We start from the raw sequence: 13,488 nt of genomic DNA, 5'->3' as shown, positions 1-13,488 counted from the left end.
TTTTATTTTGATGTCAGATATACCAATATTCTGTCAAATATTTTGTGGTTAATCGCGTTCTTCGTTACGATGTTATTCTGTTGCCGAAGTTCTACATATTTACTACACGAATATCGAAGATGAACACGAAAGAAAAAGAGAAATACATCGAAGAATTTGATTTTCCCCATTGCGACGAATCCTCGAAATATGAAAAAGTTGCGAAAATTGGCCAAGGCACCTTCGGGTAAGATTGATAGAAAATTTTCACTCGCCTTTGGGTTATAATCGTATACGAGTGAAAAATTATTTTTCATGTTATTATTTTCATGACCGTTCTGTAGGGAGGTGTTCAAGGCTAGGGATAAGAATTGTAGTAAAAAATTCGTAGCTATGAAAAAGGTGTTGATGGACAATGAAAAGGAAGGGGTATGTATACATTCAAATATTTGATCGTTTAACGTATATTTCCATTTTCTTTTTCATTTCGTCTATTTACACAAGTATATTAAATATTATACAGAACAATGTTTTATTATTATAGTATAAAAACAATATTTTATTATAATTTTATTTCATTTTCTATAACTCATCATAATGTTATAAATACTTCAATTTCTGTAAATTTTATAATATTCTACAATCTACATGACAAAGAAGTAGAAGAAATAATGACAAAAAAGTATATTAAGTGAATCTTTGAAATTCCCTTTTATAGATACATTAAACACTAACGTTAAAAATTAAAAATTAATAGTAAAAATAGATTGAAAAAAGTTTCTAATGACACATTACATTATCCCAATATCGGTCCTTAATGGGTTAAATTAAAATATGTAGTATATACCTTATATGAAAATTAACGAAAGATGTGTAAATAAACAACCTAAGATGTCGTTTCAATCCTTTTCGCATAAGTACAATAACATAACATTAATCATTTTTTTTTTGTTTACAGTTCCCTATAACTGCTTTAAGAGAGATAAGGATATTGCAGTTATTGAAACATGAAAATGTAGTGAATTTAATAGAAATATGTAGGACAAGAGGTAGATATTTGATATTATTGTGTAATATAGATAATATATAACTAAATAACTCTGTGAAAATTTTTGTTTTAGCAACTCAATATAATCGTTATCGTTCTACGTTCTATCTTGTATTTGACTTTTGCGAACATGACTTAGCTGGATTATTGTCAAATGTAAATGTCAAATTTAGTTTAGGAGAAATTAAAAAAGTTATGCAACAGTTGTTAAATGGTCTTTATTATATTCATAGCAATAAGGTAAGCATATTTAAATTGTATAATTAATGAAAAAAAGATTCTATATTGTAAGTAACAACTATATATTAATTTTTACAACCTTTTAATAGATTTTACATAGAGATATGAAGGCTGCAAATGTTTTGATCACCAAAAATGGTATATTGAAATTAGCCGACTTTGGTTTAGCTCGTGCATTTAGTGCAAATAAAAATGGTCAGCCAAACCGTTATACAAACAGAGTTGTTACTCTTTGGTATAGACCACCTGAACTTTTGCTCGGTGATAGAAACTACGGACCCCCTGTAGACTTATGGGGTGCAGGGTGCATTATGGCTGAAATGTGGACCAGGTTCGCATTTTTAAACGATACTTCTACTAATATTTATTACTTTGTTGGCATCCTTTTACGTTATTTAATTTCGTAGATCACCTATAATGCAGGGGAATACAGAGCAACAACAGCTCATATTAATTTCACAGTTGTGTGGTTCTATTACAACAGAAGTATGGCCTGGAGTAGAGAATTTAGAATTATTTAACAAAATGGACTTACCCAAAGGCCAAAAACGGAAGGTAATTACTACTTTCATTTTCAGTAAAATATGTAACATCTATAAACAATGTATTCAAAATGAACATTTCTGCACAGGTTAAGGACAGATTAAAACCATATTTAAAGGATCCTTATGCCTGTGACTTGTTAGATAGACTTTTAATTCTTGATCCGTCTAAAAGATTCGATTCCGATTCTGCGTTGAATCATGACTTTTTCTGGACCGATCCGATGCCTTGTGATCTCAGCAAAATGTTAGCGCAACATACGCAGAGCATGTTCGAGTACCTAGCCCCACCAAGACGTCCTGGTCACATACGTCATCCTCATCATCAAGTACCTGGAGGGCCAGCAAAACCTAGTTCTAGTATGGCTGATAGTGGTTACCAAGACCGTGTATTCTAGGATATATATTTTGTTTATATAAGCATAGACTGCTCTTTATCGTTCATATTTTCTCATCTTTCAGAATTTTGATAAACCACATGATATCTGACTTTGAACTTCATCGATAATTATAAGATTTTAAGTTAATATTGGGACTTTAATTTATGCAAACTATTGGGATAAGATGTAAGATTTTCTTATATTTATACACACACACATATATATGTATATGTATACTTATATATATATTTATATATACATATATACATATATATACATGTATATAAATTTTGTACAAATGGAAACAGTCTTCTGATTTAAGCCTTATATTTTCAGAACTGACAGCTTTCCTTCTGTTCAATTATTTATGTATTATATTTTAATCGATCCTTGATATTTATGAAGGAAAAGACGAAATTTTATATATATTCCTTATTTTAATTTTACAAACGAGGTCCATAATTGACAAGTGGAGTAAGACTTAATTCTTTTGACAACTAAGGAATTCAAATGTTATTATATATTGGATTCTTTTAATATACTTATTTAAATTTCACGTAAATACAATACGAAACAACACAAGGTAGTAATTACTGCCAGTAAATTATAGATTTACTAAAAGTATTTCTTGGACTAAAAATAACTATTAATTGATACTTTTGAAGTATATCTTGTTAAAACAAAATTTATTTCAGCAAACAATTTTTAACTTTACAATGATTTATGAATCGATAGTGTCATACAGTTCATAATTATGGTAGAAATCTTAAAAGATGTACGAATTAAATTTAATTAAACCTAAATTAAACAATTGTTTGTAGTACTCATGGAACAAAGAGCGAGACATTTAGCGAGTTTAATAACACATTCGGCAATTGTACATTCAATTTTACGTGTCTGCATCTATCTTTGTCATGAGAAAGCAGTACATAGCACTTAAACAAGAAAAAATTTTTTTAAATATGTACACGACTGTATGCCCGTAATACTTTGTTACTTTTTATTCTTACAGCTATATATATCATCATTATGCTAAACTACACTATCGAATTATCAATATCTGTGAGGTACAGAAATATGATCCATATTAAAAATAAAATGATATGAGTGATATTTATCACCGGATATAAAAATACAAATAAAATTTTTTTAACACAGTAATTGGCTTTCTTTTGAAAGTTCCGTCGTTGCGATCCACATGCTAGATGAATGATCACTACAACATATGGATGAAATGACGAACACACATTCATATCACATATACTTCTAATCATCGTCGTTTTTAAGAAATTGATCCAACGGATTTGGGCCCATTCTCTTGGGTTTACTCGTTGATGATTTTTCCGTACTTTCAGCTGAAATAATTTCATATTCACGAATTTAAGAGAAGAACAACTCTGATTGTTGCAAAATTATGCATTCCCAAGCGAATCAAATATACGTATTTGTAATGAAAATAATTACGTGTCGTAGGTCGTTGAGCATTTAGACAACTGAACCATTCTGTCATGCTGATTTTTCTATCGTTGTTGATATCACAGTATCTAGGAAGCCTTTTTCCGCATCTTTGAAGCTGCCTGTTATTCGCTACCATCGTGCGGAAACTTTTCCATTCTTTCCTCTCTAGAACCTAAGAGAAGAAATATGACAAATAGAGCACCTGGTTTTATCAAATTGACCAGTGTAAGTTAACATAAATATTTAAGAATGTCATTCATTCAAAAACATCTTCTGTCCTTACCTTATTTTTGTTTTTATCAAGCATGACAAAATGCCAAGTTGCTATTTGCTCCTCTTTCGAAGCTTGCCACTTAGCTGTCGTTTCATCCGAATCTGTACCGGAGGCCTTCATCTTTTTCTGCATTAAGTCCATTAAATCTCGTAGAAACAATTGTTTCTTTTGTTCAGGACAACCTAATGCCGAAATTAAAAATATTTGATCAGACGTATTTTTATGGGAATAAATAAGTAAAACAAGGCAGAATAACGTGATTCAGTTACCTTTCATAGGTCTGCTAGGAATAGGTACTGGATTACAATTTGGAGTACGGTCTTTGGAAGATGTCCCGGGTATCGGTTTGCCAGTATCCTGGTACACGCACCAACAATAACCAGAATAACACTGCACTCGATGATACCTTCCGTCAGGTGTACATTCAGGTACATAAAATTTCTCTTGAGAATGTTGCCTCTCGTCTTCTAATACGGATCGTCTGTCCGTTAAACAATCGTTTGCTGTAAATTACATATCGGTATTTTATCAATTTCATAGTTCCTTCAAAATACATAGGTTTGTATTTGTAATAATTAAAAATAAAATAACGCAAGACAATGAAAATTTTACACTTAATAAGAGCTATATTAACTTATTATTAATGTTGCAGTATCGTGGACAAATGGCCTAAGAAATATCAGGTGAACCATAAACAATATTGCGAGAAAGCCTAAGGTATCGTTAGGCCAAAAGAGTCTGAAAACTTCAATGGGCCGAGCGGCCCATCAATGAGTCGTCGGTCCTTCAGTCGAATAGTTATGCGGAAAAGAGGTCTAGGTAATCATGACCGAAGACAATTGAGGAACATGTACGTGTTGTGGCTGTGAGAAAGAACAAAGGGACTCCTAAGGGAGAAGGACGAATGAGTTGCCGAGTTGTTATGAGTTGTAAGCTACGTTCGGGATTTTGAATGGCCTTCCGTTTATGGCTCGGACAGCATCTCTCCATTCATTGGAAAACTCCGAATTATCTGTCCTCCCCGAACTGTAAACCTGACGACTCAGAGATTAGGGAAAATCCCAGGAATAACCCCCGGTCGGGTTGACACGATGGACGGATAAGACTCAATGGCTGATAGGAAGTATCAACAAGATCTTACAACCGTCGTGTTCAGAACATCAAATTTTGCTTGTATACAACAAGTACAAACGAAGTGCCAAATTACACTAACACTCGATCTATTAAATCTGCTCCACTTTGAGCGTTAAATTCATTCAAGGTTCGCGGTATCGACCTGACCGGTCGCTCTTTAGTCGATAATTCGCAACAAGCTATGAGTTGTGAGTTGTGAATTACCCATTTAGTCGTCTTAGTTGTAGCACGTTACTGTATTTAGTTCCGCGTTAAACAACCATCGTTTCCTGTTTAATCCATTGCAAATCTATCTATCAATAAACTTGTTATATAGAAATCATTGGAAAGCCTAATTTCTAATATTTCTAAATAAATAGAAAATCCTATAATATGATTCTTAAAGTTGTAGAAACTATTATGAGTTATTTAAGATATAATTACGATTGTTTAAATCAAGAAATTGAAAAGATTAGATCAGAAAATTTAAAAATTGTACAAAGATCTCACCGTCGCTATCCTCTTTCGTATCGGTTGGATCATCTTTGAACGTTGGTCGAGAATGCGCCGGAGCAGGATTGCCTTTCAATACTGTGAAAAACGGAAAATATGTAGTATGTATCCTCGTCGAATCTTTGTTCTTTCCACTGAATCAACAAAGTAATGGTAATAATCGGCCCATTCACCGAAATCGCGAGATTAATGTTAATTGTTATATACAAGGATAGCGTTTCTCTTTCTTTTCCTTTAACTATGACATGTTGTTTATTTCTATATCGTTGTACACTGAAAATTTTATATCTCTGTGTACAATCTGCGATCGTTTCGCAGGATTTGTTAATGCAGCGGATAATTTAGAAAAAGAGACTCGTATTTACATTCGTTGATTATCACGACGTAGCACGTTTGCTCTTTAGAATAATTTCGGAAAGACCGTCACCACCCAACAAACAATAAGATTCACACACAGACGCATACACGTTTTCCTTTTTCCATTCTCTTTTCTTTTATACAGCACATGCATGATATTAGAATAAATGCGAATTGTAAGTTCGGTATATGCTGGCTGCCTCTTTCCGTTCTCAAATCTTTACAAAAATTCTTTACAAGATCCTATCGATTTAGATGAACGAATGGGTGGTGACGCACGATTTTAAGAAAATAATTACAGAAAGATTATTTTTTTTTTTTTTATTATTAATTAGATAGATTCGAACGTACTTATAGAATAGAATCGTTTTAAACGAGTTTATCGTTCCCTGAAACTGTATGAATAAATCGAAGTCGTTTGTCACGAAGGAAATCGATATTTTCTTCTGAAATATAAATATACATGTTTTTAGCTATATAGAGAATATGAGAAATGAAAAGAACAGTTTTTGGAGTAAGCCTGCTACGGGGATTCCTGCGGATTTTTCCACGTCTCCATATTAACAAAATGATACTTTGTAACAATATTTCTCGCTTTGTACATTTCTATTTATTAGAGAAAATATCGTCAGATAGGAATATCTTTGCGATTCGATGTTTTCCATTATCGCGTTCACAGTTTATAGAGCAATCGAGGTCTCTGAATAGACGGACGATTATTTGGCGATATCTCACGTTGCAAAGCGATCGTTGAAAAACTTATAAAAACAAATTAGGTTACGACGTTTTTCTCTCGTAAATCTCTTTCACTCCATGTATATCTTGGGCAACTTTCTCAAAGCAAAAACAACTTTTTAATCAAGTTAGCCAAGAACGTCTGTATCGTATATTCAAAATCAGGTGTTCGTTATTAATTAGTACGTTAAGAGAATGAAACATAGAGACAACGATAAAGAGAGAAAAGTAGAAAAAGTATCTCGAAACGAATGAAAGAAATACGTCAAATCGATGAGATGTTCGATGAGAAAATTTCCCAAGCTTTACACGCGTATGTTTCTAACGAGTACCGTGTTAACGTGGTAAAAGAATTCACAAGGATCCCCGTGACAAGCGAATGGATAATGACGATAAGCGATAGATTTGAGAGGAAGAAATAACGTAAAAATGACGTGACAGTGGTGTGTTTGATGTGCAGAACTAGGACTCACCTTGGTCCATGACCCGGGTCCTCTGGGCCTCAGGGACCTCGGGGCGCTCGTCTGCGGGGTTCAGCGACAAGAACAAACGTACTAAATGATAACAATGATGTCACTCAGCCGACCGGCCTTACCTATATGTACAATGTTTTTTTGTCATTCGCGCATCGCAGGTTTTGCTAGCAGAGCAGCGAGCGGTGGCGAACATCGAATAGTAGGGTTGGTCACTAAGAATTCTCAGGCAGGACTCCCTTCTTTCTCTCTTTCTCTCTCTCTCTTTCTCTTTCTCTCTCTCTCTCTCTCACTTTAGCACGTACCCCAAACAATTTCCAGCGTTCTTACGTGTAACAGAACTCTACATATACGAGTGTAATTTTGTTCTTTCTAAATGGTGGAAGATCCTGTTTAGTTTGTTCACCGGTAGGTAAGTTTGTCAGAAGGATTCGGATCAACTTCATGCGCTGACTTGGTCAGTGAAGACCATGCGATGTACACGTTAACCCTTAGAGTGCTATGGACGCGTATATGCGTCTGGCGAAAGCTATCGGTGTGGACTAAGGACACACATATGCGTTTTCTGTAAGTGTCCGGCATGGACTAAGGACGCATATACGCGTATGCCAATTTTTCCCAACACCTACGCAGAAGTAATACTATTACGTTTGTGCGAGATAAATATAAATTCATTCCTTGTATATAATGCATATATTTTATATCAAAAATCTACCGCTTCGAGACAAAGATTTAGCGAATTTCATTTAGCGTCGATAAGAGACATTTTACGAAAATATTTCCAACGTAGAAGCATGGTAGGAGGAGGAGGAAAGAGAAAGTCCGAGGATTTACCATTTCGTTTAATCGATAGGCATTTTCCATCGAAATGCCCTAATCGTGCCGGCACCACACGATTGTCAAGAAGAAAATGTGTCGTTTGTGCGAAAAATAAGAGAAGTAGCGACACGCGATACGAATGCGGATAATTGTCGTCGAATGCAGATATCGATAATTGTTTTGAAATTTTTCACGCACAACCGAATTATTAACTCGTGTTATATTTGCTAAATTTAGTTTTCTAGTTTATCGTTTTCTAGTTTATTGCCCAAATTCTAGTTTACTGTAAATTTCAATGTTTATAACAAATAATTAATACTAAAAAACAACGCTCTTGAATCGTTTAATCTCGTGTAAAAGAATTACTATAACATATTGCGATTTGCGCTTTGAATAGTCAATCGACAGAGTTCAGTCTAGCGAAAAAGTACTCCGTCCACAGCGATCGTCAGCGCTGGCCACGCGCCGTCCGTACGGACCGCATAGGTCGCGAGTATTCAGCACTCTAAGGGTTTAACCATAGGAATACGCATTCGGAGAAAATGGTTGAGACTGTTCGTTAGCGACAGAGGTATTTTTACACAGAATATCTTTCTACTAGAGATCTTTGGCATTTTAGAACTTGAAAATACGAGGATCTTGGAACTGCGGAAACACGAGAATTGCGGGACTCTGAGAGACGAAAGCGCGAGCCGTCTGGAATCGTCTGAAAATTTTCTCCGAACGCGGTTCTCAAGTTTCCGCTGTCTACGCGCTTCGATCGGAGATCTTAGCTCGGGGAATCGACAAAGTGCATGCTCGTCCGTGCATAAAGTGTTATTTCACAGTGTACTACGCAAGAGCTAGACACGATCGTTTTATCTTTACTCTACGTTCTCTACGAAGACATTGCGAGCAAAGTGAAGTGAATTCTACGAAGAATCGAGGCAAGTGGAAGAATCGCGGTTGCATAAAGTTGTCAATAGCCGATAACTGCAAGTTATTCCCGGGTCACACGAGTCGATACCAGAGAATCCTAGATCGAACGTGATTACTTAACATGCAATTGACTACGATACTACGTATCAGCCAATCTACGTGTTCTCCAATACTTTTATACCGATGCAAACTACCTGTTTGGAAGACAGAAAGAAGCACGGGGTTAAAGCAGCGTTCTACGATTGATCGATACACGACGGTATTCCTCAAACAACATCTACTCCTTTGTCCTCGAGATACATAAATTATCCTAACTTCTCGATATTACGGTAAATTTGAAAACGTACGTGACTTGCCTATTCAGTTAAAAGACAAATCTAACTCGCGAGATAAGTAAAAAGATACCAGAAAACAGCACCTATTGTCTGTCTCACCTTCGGTAAGAATTACGTGTGTCGTACAAGTGAAAAGGAGACATCGCGACTACGTATATACGAATCTTGTACTTGAACGACGTATAATTTCTACGACAGAAGAGAAAGGTTCTCGATCTGAAAGTTCAAAATAATCGATTAAAGATGGATTGTCTGGATGAAGCTATTATCTCACGACGTTGCTTATTGCTTCCTCTTTATCGTTCGCATTGTCTCGACAAGAATGTGGATAACGTTGAGGAAATAGCGGTCACAACTAGTTGGGAGTTCTCGGATCCGGCAATAAATAAAACCGTTGCAAAGCGTGTCAGTTATAGCGCGTCGTTGGAGGATAATACCGGAAGATCGTCGTCGCGGTCGTCGTCTCGGCGTCTAAATCGTGGTATAAATTACAAACGGTGGCCGGGACAGGATGTCGCGCACGCCAAGGGCCGTCTTCTATAGTCGACCCGCTTAACATTCGTGAATCCTGCCGGAAGTTTGCCCACACTGCGACCGGCTACCGTGGAATTGAAGCAATTGACCTCGTGTACATGCGGTACTCGCGGTTAGCCTACGAGAATGACCGCCCGCGCGACGCGTCGCTTCGTAAATCCGCGCCTACGCCAACCGCGATGATCGCTGTTTCAAACTATCTGCCGGGGTTATCGCGCGACTGCCCCCCAAAAAGAGGTTCCAACCGAACGTCATTGTTTGCTGGTTCACGGTGAAACGTCCAGCGTTCTATTATCCGGGTTCTCTTGCACAATAATTTAAGCCTTTTCATTAGCGAATCGACAAATTTACGTTCACGATTTTACGCCGAACAAGAGAATCGATCGATTTCTAAAATTTGCTCTTAAATGTTTCGAGTCTTCTAGGTCGAAGCTGTGTTCCAGAAGAATTGCTTCCTCGTGCGTTTTGCCAGCGTCGTAATTGACTTTGTCGAAGGTTTGTAAAGACGCGCAGTTGCTGGTACGTTGTGGCGAAATATCGGGAAGTAATTTCTCTAGTTAGGACATGACTTTAACCGGAAAGCCTCGGACAATGCTGACGAACCAGACTGTAAGAGCCTCGAGATCGTTTGCTTGCGAGTCTTTGCTCCGATTGCAAACTTGTTACAAGTAAATTTTCTTATACGAGAGAATCGAGTCTGGCAATTCCGGTTGCTTGTCATGTTTCGTTAGTACGTACACTACGACGTAATGGTAATTGGATCACGCAACAGGCTCTCCGATCAATTTGTCGTAGCATCGATTGTTCGAATACAAATTTTCTGGATCTACTTGACACGGTGAAATAAAGAGACAAGGTTCGATGAATCTAATACTAAAACTATACACCTAACGCTATGAGTACCTGTGTAGATGTACATACATACATAGATGATGAGAAATACAGTGGTATGATAACAATGAATGACTATATACATATGTACAGGCGCGCGATACAAATTTCCGAACTCGATTTTATGGGAAACGAAGCTTCAAACGTGTCATTAGAAGCGGACTTTCCTTGTCTTTTTTTTTTTTTCTTCTTACTCCTCGTGTTTCCTTCTGTCAATGAATAATGGATGAATCGAAACGTGATTGAATTAGAAAGTTTGCACTAGTTTTGCCGATCAGACTTTAATCAATCGTGCTTTTCCGACTGAATTTTAATTTCGTAGGACATTAGACTTGTAGATTGCGCGAATTTTGCAGAAGGTACCATTTTACGATTACTTTAATTTTACGTATAATAGAAAGACAAAGAACGAACGAAACTTTAGAATATTTTGTTACCGCGACGTAGTTGACTTTGCTAATAACTTTTAGAAATATCAAAAAATTCATAGAACTGCGTGAAAATAATCGCGGAATGTTGAAACTAGGCGAACATAAGCAAACATTCTGAAAAACAGATAAATGTAATATTCGCGGTGTCGCAACAGAGTGCCTAAACGAAACGCTACACGTCGGTTAAAATTAATTCCATATACAATGAACATAAAAACACAACGAAGGATGCTATATTATTCAAACATTTGCGATCGTTGTATCGTCGCGCGACGACGTTAAAATGCCATACTGATCGGCAAATGGAAAAAAGATAGAAAAAAAATGAATTTTCATTTCGAAAGGCGAACGTTTATACGTAGATGGAGATCGTTAAAACGTCGAACAAAACGATGGAACTATGCGAAGAATGTTGTGTCGCGTTACTTCGTCACGATCGAATAAATTACGCTTCTTTTGCAAGAGATATATCGCTTTGTCCGTTTGTCGGATAAATAATAAATTGTGCGCATTTCCTAGATGCTTGTAATTTAATCACCGACGATTACAGCTTCGACAAATTTGCATTTCATTGAAACTGCTTGAAACGTTCTTTTCTCTCTTCGTTCTTTTTTTAACCTGATGTTACTTTCAACGAAAGGGAAAGGCTTAGAATTTGATGGTGATTTGTGGGTTATAACAAAATACATGCATACGTTTAGAAGCGACCCAGCAAGGCAACCTGACCCAGGAAACGAGAAAAGAGGAGCATCATGCGCAGTAATCGCTCGATTGCAATGCCACGCGAGTAGATTAGCGCATGTTAGGCAGCGTTAAGTACAAATGGTGATGTTAATCCCGATTTACGATCGCCATAAAAGCTGTATCCACGAATTTATTCTGCCCGCGATATCAGTTTACTGTTTTACAATTGGCGAAGAATTTCTTTACTACGATAACTTTCGTTGTTCGTCGTGGATCACAGTGGCGTACGGTACGTTGGAATTAACATTATGGTGTTTTATTCTTGCACGAAAACGATCTTGGATCCCTTCTTACGTTCCTTCTCCGATTACATAAGAGACGCATCGGGATCTTGAATTTCATTAACGAAAGGAATTTTTATTCCATGTTCGATGGTATGCGAGATCTCGCAGGATGATTCAGAAAATCCGGATAATTCTCTCTGGAACCAACATGAGAGGAAAGAAACCCCTTTTTATATTTGTCTATAAAAAAGAGTTACGTGACTTGTGATAGTTCGTTTTTTGAATCAGCCTGTATATCGAAATAACGATCCTAGAGGAGACGATGTTTCGTGGCGCAAGAGCGTGGCGCCGCTTCGCAAATATCAACGTGTTCAAAACTGATTTATGCACTCAACAACCTCGGCTGTGACCTTGAGAACTCTCGCCTACCAGGAAAGCGGCGTTAGCAAGTGTTTGCAGCTCGAATTGATAATCCCGGGTTCAACAGTACCGTTCTCGATGAAAATCTCTTTGAAACGTAATAAAAGAAAGAAAATATATCGTATCGTATCGAATGCTCGAAATATATATCGTAACAAATATATCGAGATAGACAGGCTCGTTTAAGCAATCGTTCAAGTTGGAAGAAGGGAAGAAAAATCGTTGGTCCGTGCAAGCGTGGTCCAAGAGGCCGAAAAAAGGTCCTCGAGATTTTGCCTTTATGGTGTGAGATGCACGTGCACCACGTGTTAAACTTACGAGTGAAGTCGTTCGCAAGGCAGGCACCCCATTCTTGCCTAGAGAGTTTCAAATCCCGATTTAGGTCGCACGTGCGGGCGAACGTGCGAGCACATTTCTTCGGCCTTACCGCCTTCTTCGCAAGCCTCCTCAATTCCTTGTACTCCGCCCTATCCAGGTATCCATCCCCATTTTTGTCCAGTGTCACGAATTTCCACGACAATACTCTTTCTACATTTTTGTCGCCTGTTTAAAAAGAACGAATAAAAGTCAATAGCGAAAACATATAACGTCTCGTGTATTTCTTAGACATTTCTATTTCTATCATCCTGAACATTATCGAGGAGAGACACTGTTTTAAATTATATTTTTAAACTTGTCTATTTAATTCTAGAACAAGCAACCGCGAGAAATACGCAAATATTTCAAGATCAAGCATACACTTATCCTCCTAATTTATACGATACATAATTCATTGGAGGAAAGAGAAGAGAAATAGATTTTACATATATTTTTCAGAATTTTACAAATCATAGGATCACTGTCCTAGTCATACGCTATATTTAACAATTATCGTGCGCTATGGCTTAGTGTTTTTCTTTTTTTTTTTTTCGATTGAGATAACAGTTAGACATTCAAGACGCCGAAGGAAGAAGATATAGACTCTACGTGTATATATTTTTAGGAATTCTGCAGCTTGCAATTTCATATTTCCTTTCGAATAAGACACCGATCAGAAACAAAACGAATCGCTAAGATATTT

General features: G+C 36.7%; 2 protein-coding genes and 1 long non-coding RNA gene across 8 annotated transcripts in view; 2 read left to right on the top strand and 1 right to left on the bottom strand.

Annotated features, from left to right (window-relative positions):
* The first annotated feature begins 33 nt into the window (after positions 1–33).
* On the top strand, positions 34–2,801 carry LOC117210327 (cyclin-dependent kinase 9). Of its 4 annotated transcripts, XR_004488092.1 has the most exons (9): positions 34–226; positions 324–408; positions 938–1,028; positions 1,101–1,267; positions 1,357–1,598; positions 1,675–1,822; positions 1,899–2,169; positions 2,272–2,375; positions 2,526–2,801. XR_004488092.1 is itself a non-coding variant. In XM_033453268.1 (8 exons), exons 1-8 carry the CDS (start codon positions 120–122, stop codon positions 2,277–2,279), a joined length of 1,119 nt encoding a protein of 372 aa, XP_033309159.1. In that variant the 5' UTR covers positions 34–119; the 3' UTR covers positions 2,280–2,801. The 4 variants fall into 4 exon arrangements, 2 of the variants coding, with proteins under 2 accessions (XP_033309159.1, XP_033309158.1); XR_004488091.1 differs by having other exon boundaries at positions 1,899–2,375; XM_033453268.1 differs by having other exon boundaries at positions 2,272–2,801.
* Positions 2,802–2,856: 55 nt separating this feature from the next.
* Positions 2,857–13,488, bottom strand: part of LOC117210326 (SPARC-related modular calcium-binding protein 2) — a 34,914-nt gene continuing 24,282 nt past the window's right edge. Inside the window, exons 5-11 of one of the 3 annotated variants that reach the window (XM_033453263.1) lie at positions 12,747–12,971; positions 7,113–7,193; positions 5,545–5,625; positions 4,191–4,424; positions 3,931–4,103; positions 3,654–3,819; positions 2,857–3,544 (exon numbers count right to left, since the gene is read on the bottom strand). In XM_033453263.1, the coding sequence (XP_033309154.1) occupies positions 3,456–3,544; positions 3,654–3,819; positions 3,931–4,103; positions 4,191–4,424; positions 5,545–5,625; positions 7,113–7,193; positions 12,747–12,971 (1,049 nt within the window). In that variant the 3' untranslated portion in view covers positions 2,857–3,455. The remainder of the gene's footprint in view (positions 3,545–3,653; positions 3,820–3,930; positions 4,104–4,190; positions 4,425–5,544; positions 5,626–7,112; positions 7,194–12,746; positions 12,972–13,488) is intronic. The other 2 variants (XM_033453264.1, XM_033453265.1) reach the window with 2 other exon arrangements.
* Positions 4,217–5,377, top strand: LOC117210331. Its single transcript, XR_004488093.1, has 2 exons — positions 4,217–4,349; positions 4,574–5,377. It is a non-coding gene; the product is annotated as an uncharacterized LOC117210331 (long non-coding RNA).

The sequence above is a fragment of the Bombus bifarius genome, unplaced genomic scaffold (assembly GCF_011952205.1).
Source record: "Bombus bifarius isolate JDL3187 unplaced genomic scaffold, Bbif_JDL3187 scf7180000008199, whole genome shotgun sequence".
Lineage (NCBI taxonomy): Eukaryota > Metazoa > Arthropoda > Insecta > Hymenoptera > Apidae > Bombus > Bombus bifarius.
Note: the sequence above shows the minus strand (reverse complement) of the source record. Positions and strands in the feature narration are given on the sequence as shown.

Excerpts from the sequence above, each read along its gene's own strand:
- LOC117210327 (XM_033453267.1), top strand. The coding sequence starts at position 120 with ATGAACACGAAAGAAAAAGAGAAATACATCGAAGAATTTGATTTTCCC. Across the intron at positions 409-937 it reads TGGACAATGAAAAGGAAGGG|TTCCCTATAACTGCTTTAAG; the intron begins GTATGTATACAT and ends TTTTGTTTACAG. Across the intron at positions 1,599-1,674 it reads ATGGCTGAAATGTGGACCAG|ATCACCTATAATGCAGGGGA; the intron begins GTTCGCATTTTT and ends TTAATTTCGTAG.